This window comes from Chiloscyllium plagiosum, chromosome 27 (genome assembly GCF_004010195.1).
Source record: "Chiloscyllium plagiosum isolate BGI_BamShark_2017 chromosome 27, ASM401019v2, whole genome shotgun sequence".
Lineage (NCBI taxonomy): Eukaryota > Metazoa > Chordata > Chondrichthyes > Orectolobiformes > Hemiscylliidae > Chiloscyllium > Chiloscyllium plagiosum.
In genome coordinates this window covers 14053249-14072638 of record NC_057736.1, presented here as the reverse complement: position 1 = coordinate 14072638, position 19390 = coordinate 14053249, and the positions used below count along the sequence as shown (strand labels likewise).

Genomic DNA, 19390 nt, shown 5'->3' with positions numbered 1-19390 from the left:
ACATGGATAGGGTAAATAGGCAAAGTCTTTTCCCTGGGATTGGGGAGTCCAGAACTAGGTTTAGGGTGAATGGGGAAAGATATAAAAGAGACCTACGGGACAACATTTTCACACAGAGAGTGGTACCTGTATGGAATGAGCTGCCAGAGGAAGTGGTGGAGGCTGGTATAATTGCAACATATAAGAGGCATTTGGATGGGTATATGAATAGGAAGGGTTTGGAGGGATATGGGCCGGGTGCTGGCAGGTGGGACGAGATTGGGTTGGGATATCTGGTCGGCATGTACGGGTTGACTGGTCTCTCAGAGGCTCATGGCGGTGTCTCGGCTTGGCATGCAAGTGGATCCTGCCTGGGCATGTTCCCGAGGCACTGGGAGAGATTGGAGAGGTGACAGTTCCAGCAGCAGTAATGATATCTGTGGCAGCAGCCAATGGTTGAGGTGTCCCTGGAGAGGAGATAAACAGAGGACTAGTCAAAGACTGTGTAACTTATTCCTTTATTTTTCTATGAAAGACTTTAAAGTAAACAATTACTTATTTCTTTGTTTTTTCTACTATTCCATGAAGTAATGCTTTACTTTTTAACTCTTGTTTCTCTTACTACTTTGTACCTAAGTTTTTTTTGTACGTCGATACCTAAGGTGGCCCCACGTGTGGCAACATTATACACTTTTCACTGTACTTCAGCACTCGAGTACACGTGAGAATAAAATCTAAATCTAAGGTAAGCCAAAGTGGAGACACATTGTGTAGTAGATTTAACACTTTGCACATTAAAACTGGCAATTTTGAAACCCATTTCAGAATTTATAGGATTTACCAACATCCATTCATCCATAGCCCTGTCACTGGGGATCTCCCTGCATCCCCATAGTTTGGGCAAACTATTGGTCACTTTCTGCGCTAAGGTAGGCATCCTGTTCCTCTGAGGCATTGCCCTTATCCAGTGTTGTTGGGGTGAGAACAAGCCAGGAGGGTCCAGTTCTGAGTCTAACAGAAGGACTGAGATGCTTAGCTCCTGATTCACTGCTCCTGGTTGCCTGGGGCTGTGCTGTGCTCGAAGGCCGGACGTTGGGCTTCGCTGGGCCCCTCCAGATACCCGGTGTTTCCGGGTTAGGGGTGCTGCTCTCTTTCTCCTCTGTGGCGCTCTGCCTCTTTTTTTTTTGCTCGTGGCCATCCCTCTGCACATCTTCATCATCAGAGGAACTTCTGGTGTAGCCATCATAAAGCTGTCTCTTTCCATTTTGCCGTGAGGCTTTGATTTTCTTTTCCGGTTGTTTCTCACTTGTGTCCACTCCCGTGCTTCCTTCACTTCCTCCTCCTCCATTGTCTTCATCTGTTCAGGTGAAGGTTGGGTTGGTTGCTGTTCCTCAGTGGTGGCTACCTTTCCTCCTCCCTGGCCCGACCCTCCTTCTGGGTGCTCCTCGTTTCTGTTTTCTTGCTGGGGCATGGTACCTTACTGACCTTGGGGGGTTCACAGCTCCACATCCATGGGGGGGGGGGAGAGAGAGAGAGAGAGAGACTCTTCATCAGAGCTTCAGCTAGACTCGAAATGTTAGCTTGCTCTCTCTCCATGGATGCTATCTGATCTGCTGTGATCTCCAGCTTTTGTTATTTTCAGTACAGATTCCAGCATCGTGGGTAATTTGCTCCTACTCCTTGTTCTGAAAGACCAACAAGTTTTGGGGAGACCAAAGAACATCTTTCACCAAGTTAATGGTCCTCCAGGTGCAGTTGATGTTTGACTCAGTGCAGTGTCCTGTGGAATAGACTGTGTGGTCGTGTGGTCAGGATGCCCCTTCTCAGAGGAGACAATCATGTGGCAGGTTCAGCTGCAAGCGAGACCACTGTTCAATGAGGTGCCCTTCAAGTGTTTTCTCTATCCTCCTCAACACCTTTAATTTGTGAAGTTCCCATTAAGAGTCAGTGTGTGCCACAGGTAGAACTCCAACCATTCTGTTAGTGCCCACATTGAGTATCGCCCTCCCTTTTCCTGCCCCTTAGTGAAAAGCCCCCAATGTAACCCTACCCACTGCATGGAAGACCCACCCTCATAACCCCACCCTCATAACCCCACCCTGTTCTACTCTTCCACTGCCTGTGGACTCAACCATGAGAAGCTCCACCTCTATGGCACACCTTCGCTGAATAGGGCCCACCCAACAGAAGCTCCACCCTTAAATAGGCACACCCAATGCAATCCCCACCCCCTTAAGTAGACACAACCAATGGAAGCTCCATTATTTAAATAGACATAAAAGCCTATTGCAGGAACAGGCCACCTGGCCCTTTGAGCCTGCTCCACCATCCAATAAGATCATGGCTGACCATTTCGTGGCCTCAGCTTCACTTACCCACTCCCTCACCATAACCCTTAATTCCTTTACTGTTCCAAAAATTATGTATTAGCTTTAAAAACAAACATTCAAAGAGGAAGCCTCAAACACTTCACTGGGCAGGAAATTCCATAGATTTACAACCCCCTGGGTGAAGAAGGTCCTTCTCAATTTAGCCCTAAATCTGTGCCCCCTAATTTTGAGGCCATACCCTCTTGTCCTAGTTTCACCCACCAATGGAAACCTCCTCTCTATTTCTATCCTGTCTATTCCCTTCATAATTTTATAAGTTTCTAGAAGATCCCCCCATCATTCTACTACATTCCAATGAATATGCAGTCATGGGGATGTACAGCACTGAAATAGACCCTTCGGTCCCATTCATCCATTCCGACCACATATCCCAACCTAATCTAGTCCCATCTACCAGCACCCGGCCCATATCCCTCCAAACCCTTCCTATTCATATACCCTTCCAGATGCCTTTTAAATGTTGCAATTGTACTAGCTGCCACCACTTTCTCTGGCAGCTCATTCCACACACGCACCACTTTCTGTGTGAAAAAGCTGCCCCTTAGGTCTCTTTTATATCTTTACCCTCTCACCCTAAACCTATGCCCTCTAGTTCTGAACTCCACCACCCCAGGGAAAAGACTTTGACTATTTACCCTATCCATGCCCCTCATGACTTTATAAATCTCTATAAGGTCACCCCTCAGCCCCTGACGCTCCAGGGAAAACAGCCCCAGCCTATTCAACCTCTCCCTATAGCTCAAATCCTCCAATCCTGGCAACATCCTTGTAAATCTTTTCTGAACCCTTTCAAGTTTGACAACATCCTTATGATAAGAAGGAGACCAGAATTGCACGCAATATTCCAAAAGTGGCATAACAAATGTCCTGTACAGCCGCAACATGACGTCCCAACCCCTACACTCAATATCAATAAAGGCAAGCATACCAAATGCCTTCTTCACTATCCTGTCTACCTGCGACTCCACTTTCAAGGAGCTATGAACCTGCACTCCAAGGTCTATTTGTTCAGCAACACTTCCTAGGACCTTACCATTAAGTGTATAAGTCCTGCTAAGATTTGCTTTTCCAAAATGCAGCACCTCACATTTATCTAAATTAAACTCTATCTGCCACTCTGCAGCCCATTGGCCCATCTGATCAAGATCCAATTATAATCAAAGATAACCTTCTTCGCTGTCCATTACACATCCAATTTTGGTGTCATCTGCAAACTTACTAACTATATCTCTTAAGCTCACATCCAAATCATTTATATAAATGACAAAATGACGAATATAATCCCGAATATAATCCCAATCTACTCAGTCTCTCTGCATAAACCAACCCCCTCAACTCCGGAATCAACCTAGTGAATCTCCTCTGCATCCCTTCTAGCGCAAGTACATCCTTTCTCAAGTAAGGAGACCAAACATATACTCGATACTCCGACACGTGTGCCTTGCTTTCAAACTCAATCCCTTTTGCAATGAAGGACAAAATTTCATTTGCCTTCTTAATTACCTGTATACCAATGTTCTGTGATTCATGCACAAAACCTCTCATGTCCCCCTCATTGACACTCCAATTGAAGCCCTGACCCTTAAATACACACACAATAGAAGCCCCAACCCTCTCTACGGGAGAGTCCTTTCCCTTTCTCTCAGGGATCTGGGGGTAGAGGGTGCTGCACGCAGCGGTCTCCTGCAACCGCAGATTGCGGTGGTTCATGGAGTTCAAGTCCAACTGCTTGTTCTGTGGTGCTGTGGAGTCCATTAACCATGGGGTGTGGGCGCTTGCACTCCCTTTTTAGTTTTCAAGAGAACATCTCCTCTGCTTTTGGCTGCTCTTAAGTCTCACGCACCTGATCTTTGGGTACCTGGTGCCGAGGGGGGAAGGGTAGGTCAGGGGATCTCCTTGTTGGTCTGCTCCTGGCTATACAGGTCCAGACTGTGGGCTGTGATGGGGATCATTATGGCCAATTGCCTGCCCCTCTTCCGCAGTTACATTTAAATCTGGGTGTCTCTGGAGAAGGAGCACGTGATGTCTACCAAATCCCTTGAGCTGTGGGAGAGGTGGACACCGCAGGGAGTGGAGTGCTTTATTTCTCCCTCCAACTCTATTTTGATTTAATCCCTGCCCTCCCCTTCACTTTTCTTGATCACGCATCATTGCCCTTTGATGTGAAGGGCACTGCTTGCCACTGGCCACTCGTTTCCCCCCTATCTGGTGGTGGAAATTGAATAAAGGTTTGTGCATCTTGTGTCTCTCACCTGCCTCAAAGCCCTAACTCTTAGATGGACACACTCAAGGGAAGCCCCGCCCCTCGAATAGACACAAGGGAAGCCCCGCCCCTTACATGGACGCACCCAAATGAAAGCTTCGCCCCGCAGTCAATGGAATCCCGCCTTTTGATCGACACCCTCAAGGGAAGCCCCGCCCCTTAAATAAACCAGCAATTGAAGCCCCACCCCTTTAAGTAGACGCACATGCAAGCTCCGCCCCATAAATGGACTCACCAATGGAAGCCCCGCCCCTTAAACGGACACTTACTCCCGATGGTTCCCGCCCCTTATTATAGCCACGCCCCCCCGTAGATACCGCCCACTGCGGGAGCCCCGCCCATCCCCGCGTACGGAGCTGGGCTGCGGATACAGCGATGGGGAAACTCCGGGACAAAGTGTCGGCGAAAGCATCCACGGGTCCGCCGCCGGCTGTGGGCGGGGTGCAGGAGAAGGAACAGCGGGGGCCGGACGGCGAGCCGGTGTCCCGGGCCCTGACCCCCAGCAGCAGCCTGGAGTTGGCGGAAGCCCGGAGGAGGCTGCTAGAGATGGAGCAGCGGCAACGCCGGGTCCGGGAGCTGGAGATCAGCTTGCAGCAGCTGCGCGATATCTTGGTTCGGGCGGAGCAGGAAGCCGTGGAACACGGGGAGCTGGTCAACCGGATCCGGAGCGGTGCCCAGCTGGGAGAAATTGGACTCAGCGCCCGCAGCCAGAGCATTAAAACCCGCCTCAAATTCCGAGGACACCGGGCGCCGCTGATGTTGGCCGCTGCCTTCGGACTCCGCGGCTGCGTCCCCTGGACCAGAAAATGAGCTCGAGGGACAGGATGCAGGAGACGGGCCGATCGGCCAGGAGCCGCAGGTCTGTCGTATAATTTCCCGGGTCCTCGTATTGTCAGAATGTATATGAAATTAAAATAAATATTTATTTAATTCAGGCTTGAGGGCTTTACTCTGTACTGTTTCTGCCTGGGAATGTTTGTATCGTCTTTGACTTTCGTGGGATCGTAGTTTCAGAGCCTTTACTAGCAGTTCCTAACCAGTTCTCTCAGGTAGGAAATCTGATATCTCAAACCAGCGTTTAGTTCACAAAAAAACAGTTATGGCACCAGCCTGCACCTAAACACCCGGATTTACATCACTGCTGTAGCATTTTACCTAACAGTGTAGTTCAACATGCGCTATATTCACTTGTATTCGTGCAAATTCCTAGTCAAATGCCGTTCCCTTAACACACACATCCGCCTAATGTATTTGAGCATCGTCTGCAGTCCTGACAGCCGTAGAGATCAGCAGTACGCTCGATACAACATCCAACTCTGAATAAAATAGGGCCCTCCTCCCCGTAGGATGCTCTTGGTTTCTTAATTGATCCATGACCACTCCACCTGCACCTATCCAATCTGTCAACATACTAACAAGTCGCATTCTTCATTGTGCTAAGAGACTAATAAAAGATTGTCTATTTCACCGTTCAATGTGTGTTGTCACTTCAAAATGTTTTCATTTTGTGCAATCTGTTCCACAGAGCAGGTGATATTTGCTCTTTCCGCATGGGATTACATTGCAGGTTGTACTGATGTTATCTGATTAGGTTTCAAGGGCCCAAAGCTGGAGCTGACACAGCTGGATATATTAACTGCTGTCTGTAAAACTAACAAATTAATCACAGGAGACTGGCATCAGCACTTGCTAACGCTCAGAAAAACGAGATTTTAAAATCGATGTTTCCGGTCAAGTCAAAACATGCTCCAGCCCAATTAAAAGCATCAAGTATTTACAGAACCGACTGATGATTCATTGATCTGCGAATCAGTGGTTACTCCGAGCGCTCTACTTGGGCATGAAGAATTGGGTTTAAAAGTAGAAAAGACAGACTTTCAAATTGAGAGTGTGTCCTCAATGACCCAAACACTCCATAGCCTGTAAAGAGCTCTTGAAGTGTCACAGCTGTACTATAAAGGAAATACAGCTACCACTAAAGATTCAACAAAGGGATAAATAATCTGATTATTCTATTTTAATAACAGTTATGACAGGCCTCAGGACTTCTGTTCTTCTCCTAGGAACCTTAGTTGAATGTAAAAAAAAATTCTGAGGTGGCAAGAGGACCTTCCTGTTAGCATCACATCTGCATTGGAGTGTCAGTCTGGATTTCATACTCTAGAGAGTGGGACTTGAAACCATAACTTCCAGCCAACCTGAGATGTGTGCAGATGTCGTAGTTAGAGAGTGCAGCACATTTAGTATTTAATTTCAAGCATTTTACTGTGGTTTGTGTTTTTATTGCACTGATGTACATTGGGAATAACTACAAACTTAAAGCAGCAGCCCCTATACAAGTATGAATTCTTAGCAACCAAACCAAACAGCATTCTGCTAAACTCGCCATTTAATGCTGGCTTTAAACTCATCGCAACCGTGGATTAACAATTTAATTTTTACAGTTAGCAGCTTCCCACGGATGATTCCTCATCAAATCACAGACGAGGAGGATAGGAGCAACAAACTGAGTGAGGTTTAAACACACAATTGGCATTGAGCTCATGGATTGGGTGGGAGGAGTGGGAAGATGATTACTGCACAGCACTATTTAGTACAGTGACTAAACTCATCCACCTACTCCACCCCACTGATCTACTTTTCCATTTAACACACTGACCATAAGGAGTTAGAGCTTCAGACCAAGGTGCTCAAGCAATTGCAAACAAGCAACAATCCCACCAAAACCTAAATTATACTTAGAAATATAATTTAACAATGCAGTCACACAACAGCTGATGATGGGAATAGCTTGTAATAAAATGGCGTTCTGGCAAAATTTCAATTAAGCCTGCTTCTCCACCACAGCCTCTGATCTGGGTTTAGACCTTCATTCTGCTATTGGTCATCTCCTAGTTGAATTCTAACCCTACAGACGCAAGGGAAGATTTCAGGAAACACCTGCATACAAATACCCAGCAGCTCACTCTCCCAGAAACTGATCACTAACTAGTTTAGATGATCATTTGGCCATTGACAATAACTGCAAGGATACTCAGATGAACAGCAACTGAACAAATCATGTTCAGTTTTTACTGAACAGGCAAAGGAATTTTTAAACTGAGCTTTGCATACTGCAGCCAATGATGCTATTGTTTTTTCATGAAATCAGCAAATAATTGGCTAGCAAAATAAAAAGATGATCAAATCATTCCAACTGACTGCTTTTACACAAATTTGTCTTCAGTTCAGTGTAATGCAATTGGACATGCCTTAAAAGAAAAGAACTTGGAACAGACGAGCCTCTGTGTGCAAATCGATCTTTGTCCTGGAAGTGAACTGATCAATGGTGATTAAAATGGCCTCTATAACAGTGTACACACACTTAAGAGTATCATTCATCACAAATGTCAATGCACAGCACCTAATCCCCACTTTTACTATACACACCACAGCCTCTTCATACCATGCCCTTTGAAAGCAGCACCCCTTTAAACATCCACACCACCATAAAACATCATCCCTTGCCATGTCAATAAAACACTCCACTTCCCAGATGTGCCTCTTTGTTGGCACTTCCATTCAGATAACAGATTTTTGCTCACTGACTGGAACCTTCTGAAACTCAGGATCTGAAGCTATATACTGAGAGGCAGGATGCCCTCTCCATTAGATTTCACTAGGCTCCAGATGTAGAAATGACAGCTTCCTTACCCATTTTGCCAGTCAGTGTGTGCACTCTGTTTCTCTTTGCTAATATTTCTTGGGTCAGTGCTACAACAGAATAGCTGCAGTTTGGTGTTGGTTTCAATTAGTACCTACTGCATCAGCTTCCCCTCTCCAACCTTTCACACATTGTTACCCAATTTACCCAGAACTGAAACAAACATTCTCTTCTACACAGGCTACAGTTTCTACCTGAATGTCCAACAAAATCTGATACCATTAACAGTAATGAGAATTAAATCAAACATCCCTTCACAAGCTTTACCCATGACATTCCTATTTCTTCTCAAAGCTGACAGCTGAATACTTAAATTAGCTTATACATTAAAATAGAAATCAAAACGCAGCAGCCAGCAGAAGAAACAAACAATACTCAAATCTTCCCCCCACCCCACCACCATTCTTTCTAAATTAGGTTTGCAAATGGAATATTTGTTCCCAAGTTCTCAAGGACCTGGAGCTTGGTACTGCAATGCTGAGTTTTGGGGACACTCAAGAAAAGTGCATTCTAGGAGAGGGCAGTATCAGATTTGCAAACACTGGAGGCTGTGAACAAGTTGTTCACAGAATCAGTGCTTCAAGAGCTCAATTTGAAGCAGTGAAAAAGACAAAGTGAACAGACAGCCAAGACTGGGGGACTAGATAGTACAAGAGACAGATGGGTGTAGGCACCTTTCCCCAACAACCAATTGCCAGGCTGTTCACATACAACGTTGGGGTAGTTCTGACACACTTCTCATACTTCACCATGAACAGTCTCTTTGTTGCATGTACATTGTGAATTCATCTCATGTGCTCACATTCTTATAACCCTTAAATGATGACGCAGCAATCCCCAGGTCATGTACAGCTATATATTCTGTATGCATATTGCAAACTGGGCCAAAAGCAGCAGAGGGACTCAAGTATGATAGTGACTAGCAGTCATGGCTCTCTCATGTCTGCAATGAAGGCTGCATCAGATTGCCCTGCAGCTCTAACTGATGATTTAAGAGCTACAAAGGGAGTGCAGTTTACCTCAATATTATTGGCCTTTGCAGAATCCATTACTACAAAAGGGACTGAATGTGATAGAGCAGGAAGCATTTATACAAACTGAAAGCAGCATCTAGACAATTTACAAAACGATCTGCTTATCAAATGTGTCTTTTTCAGAAACGTGAGGCCTCCTGTATGCATCCCAGGCCAAGTCTGGCCCAGTTAGGTGTTCCTGAGAGGGTAGCAGCATCACTCTCAGACTTCTGCAGATGGAATAGGGCTCATCCATAAAGGAGTCTGATAGATGTTAGAAAGAATGCAAACCCTTTCATTGCTTCCTAAACAAAGCATTTGGTGCGTAGCTGAGGACAGTGCAGTGTTTTCAGCCACAGACACACTGAAATGAGAGTTGTTCCCTGGTCTGTCCCTGGTACGCTACTGTTGGGACGCTACTTAGCTTGGCCGGCACTGCACCTGGCCTTCAGAGTTTTCCTCATCATCTGAAGCCATCCCACTGTTGGTTAGTCCAGTGATTCTGTATCCCATATTTAAGAGCATAACTTCAAGGGGATCTGCATTCATTCGCCGCTGATTTGCCTGTGAAGCTCCCTCCATATCTTCAATTACTCGCTCATTTTGATCTTCACTCTGCAGAAGAAAAAAAATAAGCATCAGCTCCTCCACCACACTAGATTACACCCTCAGTCTAATACTTAGGTTCAGCATGGGAGCAGGATAGTACAGCATTGGTGACACAATGCAATGCTCCATGCAAGGTTAACTTGCTGCCATTTTAAGTTTGTTTTATTTTAAAATTTGTTATTGTGCATAACATTAGTCAGTTTATACAACAGCCCCCTCCTTGTTACAACTTCCTTTTCAGAAGTTACTGTCTCTTACCTCAATCCTTGATAGTTTAAGCTGTGTGAGAACAATTATCTTCCTTCATAAACCAATGTGAGTTAAAGAATTCCAACAACAAAACCCGACTAGTGACCCAATCACCCATTAACTGACCTACAGTTACACAAAGTTAAAAATCAAAGCTTAGGCTTTATTTCAACAAAGCATATTTAGTATACTATCTCCCCACAGTTAAAAATCACATAACACCAGGTTATAATCCAACAGATTTATTTGAAAGCACTAGCTTTTAGAGCACGGTTCTTTCATCAGGTGTTGTCCACCTGACGAAGAAATGGCTATAGTCTGACATTGTGCGATTTTTAACTTTGTCCACCCTAGTCCAACATCGGCACTTCCAAGTCATACCTCCTCATGGCTTCTCAGAATCCCTACAATGTGGAAACAGGTCATTTGGCCCATCTTATCCATACTGACCCTCCGAACAGCATTCCATCTAGATCTATTCTATCCCCATAACTCTGCATTTCCCATGGCTAATCCAACTAGCTTGCACATCCCTGGACACTATGGGGAAATTTAGCATGGCTAATTCACCCTAACCTCCACATCTTTAGACTGTGGGAGGAAAGTGGAGCACCCAGAGGAAACCCACACAGACACAGAGAATGTACAAACTCCACACAAACACAGTCACACAAGGGTGGAATCAAACCCAGGTCCCTGGTGTTGGGAGGCAGCAGTGCTAACTACTGAATCATCGTGCTGCTCTGCTCTCCTGTTTGTGGATTCCTATTGACACCAGATCTGTTTGGGAGGTTTTTACTGTTTTCATTTCGTCACATTCCAAACAACGTATTGATATGAAGCCATTAACATAATAAAGTGTCTCAGTGTGTTTCACAGGAGCATCTCAATGTTATCAAGCCACATGAGACTTCACAGCAGATAACCAAAAGTTTGACCAAAGAAGTAGGTTTTAAAGGAGTATCTTAAATAAGAAGGGAACAGAGACAACAAGCTTTTAGGAAGGGAATTTAACAGTTTAGGGCCTTGGCATGTGAATTCATAACCACCAACAGTGGAGCAATTAAACTCGAGATGGAGGAGATAACTGAGATAAGAAGAGGTATACCAAAGTTGAATTTGAAAACAAGGATCAGAATTTTAAAATGTAAGTGTTATGTAAGTTAGCAAACACATATAATCTGTGCATGAGTCTTAATGCGAGTTAGGACGCAGGCAACATAATTTTGGATGACCAAAGTTTATGGAGAGTAAAATGGTGGGAGGCTGGCTATGTGTGTGTCAAAGTGGTCAAATTTATAGGTAACAAAGGCATGCAGCAATGATATAAAATGGTCAGGGACAGGTGACAGTACAGAGATGAAAATCAGCAGTCATTATAATGGCACAGAGATGTGGTTAGGAACTCAACTCAGGACCAAATACAATATCAAGGTTGTGAATAGCCTGGTTCAGCTTCAGATAATTGCCAGGAAAAGAGGTGAAGTTATTGTTAGGGAGTACAGTATGTAGTAGGGACCGGGACAAAGGTTTCAGTCTTCCCAAAGTTTAGTTGGAGGATTCTTCTGCTTATCCAGTACAATTTAAAAGCCAATTTATATAACACATTGTATGGCAACTTGGGAAGACCAACCATTTAGAATTTTGTTTCTATATAATACATAGAAATTATAACAAAGGCCCAATAAGCTCAACTAATGTATGCCTGTGCTTACACACACACACACGTATGTATGTACCTCCAAGATAGCTTCACATTCCTTTCACATTCACATTTATCTAACTCCCTATAATCTATTGATGCTACTTGCCTCAACCATGCAATAGCAAGTTCCACATTTTAACTACTGAGTAAAGGAATTTATTACTGTCTTATATTTATGATCCATAATTTTGGATTCCCCTTCAATTATAAATTCTATCATAACCATCCAAAGAACTGATCGGTGTTAGTTGGGTTAGTGTTGGATCAGCAGCTAGCTCTTGTTCCCTCCTATTTGGACAATCACTACAGGGTCTATCGTCACACTCAGAGGTCATACTTCTGGTCGTGGGCTCCAGAGGCGAACCACAGGATCAATACCACTTGTTGCAAGGAAGCAGTGTTTCGGGTGAGGCTGCAGACAATTTACAATCGACTCATCACCCTGAAGAACACGAACAAGATTTGTTGTCTCTTTCTCCCAGATGAAGAAGGATCCATCATCAGAACCGCTGACAATGTATTGGCCATTACTGAAAAGGTAAGAAAAATTCATGCCAGGAACGTGTCACAAAACTCAAACAATTTTAACCAGTTAACTAGACTACCCTTTAAGTATGCTCATCCCTTTTATTCACCAAGGACCATCTCTCATATCCCACGGCAGACTAAGTTTCAGACAGTGAATCAGAGTGTGTTTACTGTCACTATTCCAGCACTAAGAACAATGAGTGTTTTCAATGACTGAGTCAAAGATGAACAATTAGCAGCCAATGAATTGTGAATAAAAGTGCAGCCTATAACATCAGAATAAAGCTCAATTCAGAGTCCCACCCTGACAACTATAATGTCCATACAAAGTCACTTGAGTACAGTATCAGCAGACTCCATGGAAGGTTGTATGTCTAAAAGGAGATTACAGAGATATAAAGCATTAAAGTTTTGGGGAGCTTGTATATAAGATTGAGAATTTTGATCCAATGTATGTCAAGCATGGGTAATGAGTAAACAGGATGTGGAGAGTTTGGATACAGAGTTCTGAATGAGTTCAAGTTCATAGAGAGTGCAGGGTAGTATGCCAAACAGATTAGCCCAAATTGGAGGTATCAAAGGCACTGGTTAGAGTATAACAGCAACCTCTGGGAAGGAGGATAAGAATATTACTAAGTAACCTAAGAAATGCATCCCCTTCCCTAATATTTACTCAGTTTGGATCTTTACCTGCAAGTAGGGATATAATAGGCTCTGAATACAATTTCAATCCTTTCAAGTCACTTTTTTGCTGCAATAGATTCAAAACTTGATTTCTGTATACACTCCAAATGGTTTAAGAGTCTTAAACAACACCTTAATTAGGAAATTACCTCCCGAAGAAGTTGGCTTCTTTAATATCTGTGGTGGTATTACAGTGGCCACAATACCGTGACTTGTAATCATAACCTCGTTCCCTCAGAATCACTTCATCATCGGAGATGGAATCTTTCCTGCTGCTTGATCGGATACGGATTGGGGTGGTTGTTCCTGCCTTCTTCTCATCAGCTGTAAAACCAGAGAAAAAAAAAGTAACTCAATTCAAACATTGGTTACATAAAATAAACTTACTAAAATTGAAGTTGCTATTGCCCTCTCTCCAGGGCTGGTACTGTCAGAGTAGTTAGGCTAATCAAAACCGCCGTTTCATTCATGTTGAAGGTATAGCTAATAACAGGAGGTTAACAGCTACAAACTGCCCATGTCTCCATGAATCCAAGTATTCAAGCTCCTATTCAATATCAATGGAGGGGGGGCTGTGGAGTTAGTCACTCCCAACAGAGTTTATAGGCTGCTCTCCCAGCCCAGTCTTGTACTTCCCTAGTCTATCCCTATCACCCTTCTTGAATGGTGGTGCCACATTTGCTATCCTCCAATCCTCTGGCCAAGTGGAACTTTGCTTTCCAATATTTTAAATTTAAAATCCTGTCCTCCTTTCCACAGCCTCTCCTACCATCTGAGCGCATCCACTCTCGTACTTCGTGCAACTTTTCCCCCTCTGACCCTGGGGTTCATGCAATTTACTGCTGTCTCTGATCCCTCACCCCTTTACTGGTTGATTGAGAAAGGTAGTTGCACTGTCTGCTGGAACACCTTCCTGTTCTCTAATTCGCTGTCCATCTTTAAAAATGATCTCAAAACTCGTAATTCCAGATTTCTCCTAGCATGTTAGATGACCTCAACTACCTCTTTCTGTGACGTGGATAGGATATATTAAAGGCTTTATTAAATAAATTGTATTGTCGTCTGGCAAATTCTGATAGATCACGAAAAATCTGTAGGAGGACAAAGATAGGTGGCAGAAGCAGTTCAATTTAGAAACACAGGAGGCAATACATTTAGAAAGATAATTTGTGATTTTAAAGGAGAGGAAGAGTCTAGAGGGTAAGATTAGACTAGATGGGATATTAAAGGTTATGGGGTGCAAGCACAGAAGTGAGATTAGAAAAGGCTGAATAAAACACTGAATAAAATTATGAATGGACTATTTGTATGCTGGAACAGTGCAGTTCCACAAAGTTTAATTACATCTTAGCAATTTCAATAAATTCTAGATGTCTGAGCGCCTCACCCCACAGCTAGCAGCTGGTAACTGGTGCCAGTAAATCCAAATTAGGAGAGCTTGTGCTAGCACTCCCACTGTATCTTTCTCCATACAGTGGTTGGTGGGATTTTATTTTTACAAATACAGCCTTACACTCTTAGTTCGATTATTTTATCCCCTAATGTTCACAAATAAAGTTGAAGAACAAAAAGACATTGTCAAAACTCACAGTTGTCAGTCTTTGCAAAGAGCACAGCCTTGATATCTCGGTCCAATGCATCACAGGCGCTGCTGTGGGCTTGTTCAGGAAAGCGGCCCTTAAAGTCATCGAGGCACTCCAGAGCCTCAGTAACATACTTTAACTCGAATAAACAACGTGCTAGACGGAAGTGGGCCTTCAGGTGGGAGGGATTCAAAGAAATTGCTTTCAAGCAATCTCTAAGGGCATCATAATGGTCTCCATCCCTGAAGACAACAGAAATTGGACACTCTAATCAATAAACTAGAGGTCATGCTGTCAAAGTTACTGAGCAGCTAGCCTATCTTTATAATGAATAGAAGATCAATATAGATCAGATCTAATAATTGAAAATACCAAACAAATAAAAGTACATTTAAGAGAACACAAGTGATCTTAAATATTTTGCTGTTAAAATTCTCATGCAGTGAATGCGAGATCAGAGTACATTGAATCAGCCACAAATGAAGACATTTCAATTTTCAAACCTCTGACTCTAGATGGGTACATGAATAGGAAGGGTTTAGAGGGATATGGAAAAGTGCTAGCAAATGGGGCTAGATTAATTTAAGATATCTGGTCAGCCTTGACGAGTTGGACCAAAGGGTGTTTCCGTGCCGTACATCTCAATTTGGGTGCTTACTGCCGAATGTAATTAATAAAAGGCTGATTCACCAATGGCAGTCTTTAAAAATAGTTGAAACTTTATTGCTGGAACAGCACAGCAGGTCAGGCAGCATCCAGGGAACAGGAGATTCGACGTTTCGGGCACAGGCCCTTCTTCAGGAATGAGCAGAGAGTGTTCAGCAGGAGAAGATAAAAGGTAGGGAGGAGGGACTTGGAGGAGGGGCGTTGGAAATGTGATAGGTGGAAAGAGGTCAAGGTGAGGGTGATAGGTCGGAGTAGGATGGAGGCGGAGAGGTCAAGAAGAATGGAAGGAAGGTCTTCTGAGGAAAGACTGAGTGACCTGAGGCTGTTTTCGTTAGAAGGAAGAGGTTGAGAGGTGACTTAATAGAGATGTGAAAGATGATCAGAGGATTAGATAGTGTTAGCAGAGAGAGACGTTTTCCTCGGATAGTGATGGCTAGCATGAGAGGACATAGCTTTAAATTGAGCGGTGATAGATATAGGACAGATGTCAGAGGGGTAGTTTCTTTACTCAGAGAGTAGTAATGGCGTGAAACTCCCTGCCTGCAACTGTAGTAGACTCACCGACTTTAATGTCTTTTTAAATGGCCATTGGATAAACATATGGATGATAATGCAACAATGCAGGTTAGTTCAGCTTCAGGCTGGTTTCACAGGTCAGCACAACATTGAGGGTCAGAGAGCCTGGACTGTGCTGTAATGTTCTGTGTTCTTTGAAAGCAAGATAATATTTCGAGTCTGGCGATTCTTCATCAGAACTGTTAACAGCTCAGGAAAGGTGGTAATATATTGAAGTGACGTTTGTGGGAAGGGGTTGGTCTTGCACAAGGTGACTTACTTGCCGATTTACTTCCTCCAACCTCAGTATCCAAGGCCTCAGGCACACCTTCCAGGTGAAGCAGCAGCTTACCTGCACTTCTCTCAACTCATTTATTTCATTCACTGCTCAGAATGTGGTCTCCTGTATATCGGGGGAGATGAAACACAGATTTGATGACCGCTTTGCTGAACACCTACACTCTGTCTGTAAAACATGACCCAGAGTTTCCCACTGCCTCCACTTCAACACACCACTGTGTTCCTACACCAACATTTCTGTCCCAGATCTGTTGCAGTGTTCCTTAACGCAAGTTCAAAGAACAACACTTCATTTTCCACTTGGTCCTGCTGAACACTCTCTGCTCATTCCTGAAGAAGGGCCTGTGCCCGAAACGTCGAATCTCCTGTTCCCTGGATGCTGCCTGACCTGCTGTGCTGTTCCAGCAATAAAGTTTCAACTTTGATCTCCAGCATCTGCAGACCTCACTTTCTCCTCAAAGTCTTTAAAAATACCATTCCATTGTTTGAAACTGACTGACTGCAGACTAGAAATGATTTTCTGACATTATTAAATTACCACCAGGCTGTTATGCATTGAACCACATGACTAAAAGTTTTTATTTCACTTTATTTTTCAGAATATTGGGGGATTTGGCAAGATTACATAAATTGCTTGCTAATCAACTGCATTTGGGTGGCACGGTGGCACAGTGGTTAGCACTGTTACCTCACAGCGCCAGAGACCTGAGTTCAATTCCCGACTCAGGCGACTGACTGTGTGGAGTTTGCACATTCTCCCCGTGTCTGCGTGGGTTTCCTCCGGGTGCTCCGGTTTCCTCCCACAGTCCAAAGATGTGCAGGTCAGGTGAATTGGCCTGTAGTGTTAGGTAAAGGGGTAAATGTAGGGGAATGGGTGGGTTGCGCTTTGGTGGGTCGGTGTGGACTTGTTGGGCCGAAGGGCCTGTTTCCACACTGTCAGTAATCTAATCTAATCTAATCAACTGCTAATCAACAGCAATGTCGTATGGGATAAAGTTACACATGGGCAAGGCTGGCCAAATTCCCTCTTTTGAGGAATATTGGTGAACAGGTTGGAATTTTACAAAAAAAATCCAACAATTTTCCTGACACTAACTCTCAGATTAAAACAGATTTACTAAATGTAAATTTTAGCTTTTCCATGGTAGGATTTGAACTCTGGCATCATAACCATTATCAATCATCTTAGGCAGCCAGCATCTGCTCACATAAATGTAACCGTCAGGTCTCAGTCAGAGACTATTGCTAACAAATGAACTCAAAAAAAAATTTAAACTTCAAAATAAAAGCTTAATGTTGCTTTTTAAACAAAGTGATACGCAATAGTCTAAGGGTTTTAAAATTCACACCCCCCCAAGGTTACGAATGTTTTAAATCGTATGAGATGGCAATTATATTAAATTCTGGGGGATTATGAGTTATTTTACAAAACAAGAGCCAGGCTGTGACTCTGCTGAGAATAATAATGAAATACAGCTTCTACTTGCACTTAGTGGCCATAAATCTCTGGTCTATTTAGCACCTTCTCTACTCTGTCCTTCTGCTCAAGCTTTGTGGAAAGAACCTAGAGGACAGCATGGCCAAACACTATCATTCATGAACTCGAACACTTCTGTGGCCTTTGACTGTGTCAATTAAGATGGATTACGGACAACCTCCTTAAAATTTGTCCAACTTCAAACTTGTCACCAAACTCTGCCTAATCCACGATGAGATTCAAACTGTGATCCTCCCAAATGGAACAAGCTTAAACCCCATCTGAGTGAAGACTGGGGTCAGAAAAAGCTGTGTTATCACAGAAATAGAACAATACAGCACAAGAATGAGCCGTTAAACCCACAACAAGTCTTATAAAGCTGCAACATGACACCCTGACTCTTGTACTCAATTACCCCACTAATAAAGGCAAGCATGCAATACATCTTCTTTACCACCTTATCTACTTGTGTGGTCACTTTTATGGAGCTATGCATTTGAACCCCAAGATTCCTCTGTACATCAATGCAGTTCAGAGTCCTGCCATTAACTGTATGAGAGATCAAATTTTCAGGAAAAGCAAAGCGCAGCACCTCACATTTACTCTACCTGCCTTTTCTCTACCCATATCTACAACAGATCTGTATCCTGCTGTATCCTTTGGCAACCTTCTACTCTGCTGAAAATGTGTTGCTGGAACAGCGCAGCAGGTCAGGCAGCATCCAGGGAACAGGAGAATCGACGTTTCGGGCATAAGCCCTTTTTCAGGAACCTTCTACTCTATCCACTGATCTTTGTGTCGTCTGCAAACTTACTAACCCACCCATCGACATTTTCATCCAAGTTATTCATATCTATCGCAAACAGCAGAGGTCCCAGTATGGATCCCAGCGGAACACCACTAGTCACGGACCTCCAGCCGGAAAGACACCCTTCAACCACTACTCTCTGCCTTCTACCGGCAAGCCAATTCTGAATCCAACTTCCAAGTCACTATGGATCCCATGCATGTTAATCTTCTGTATGTGCCTACCATGAAGGACCTTAACTAAAATCCACGTAGACAATGTCCATTGCTCTACTCTCATCGTCACCTCTTGAAAAATTCAATCAAGTTAGTAAGACATGACCTGCCCTGCACGAAGCCATGCTGACTGTCCTAATTAGACCATATTTTTCCAAATACGCATCAATCCTACCCTAAGAATTCTCTCCAATAGTTTCCCAATCACCAAAGTAAGACTCATCAGTCTGTAGTTTCCTGAATTATCCCCATTTCCCTTCTTGAACAGAGGAAACATTAGCTACTTGCCGGTCCTCCAGGACCTCTCCAATGGCCAGTGAGGATACAAAGATCTTGGTCAAGGCCCCAGCAATCTCCTCTCTTGCCTCTCTCAATAACCTGAGTAGATACCATCCAGGTCTGGTAACTTATCCACCTTAATGCTCTTCAAGAGACCCAACACTACTTTTTGCTTGATCCCAAAACGCCCTTGCATATTAGCAGGCTCCACACTAATCTCACTATCCTCCGTATCCTTCTCCTGGGTGAATACTGAAACAAAGTACTTATCTAGGATCTCACCCACATTCTCTGCCTCCAAGCACAAGTTCCCTCCTTTATCCTGGAGTAGTACTACATTCTCCCTAGTTATCCTCTTGGTTTTATAATGTATGTATAGAATGC

General features: G+C 43.8%; 1 protein-coding gene across 1 annotated transcript in view; it reads right to left on the bottom strand.

The window, feature by feature from the left end:
- Nucleotides 1-6898: 6898 nt before the first annotated feature.
- The window catches only part of wdtc1 (WD and tetratricopeptide repeats 1), a 44556-nt gene continuing 32064 nt past the window's right edge, over nt 6899-19390 (bottom strand). The window contains exons 13-16 of the mRNA XM_043717461.1: nt 14713-14948; nt 13273-13447; nt 12249-12441; nt 6899-9963 (exon numbers count right to left, since the gene is read on the bottom strand). Of these exons, the coding sequence (XP_043573396.1) occupies nt 9769-9963; nt 12249-12441; nt 13273-13447; nt 14713-14948 (799 nt within the window). The 3' untranslated portion in view covers nt 6899-9768. The remainder of the gene's footprint in view (nt 9964-12248; nt 12442-13272; nt 13448-14712; nt 14949-19390) is intronic.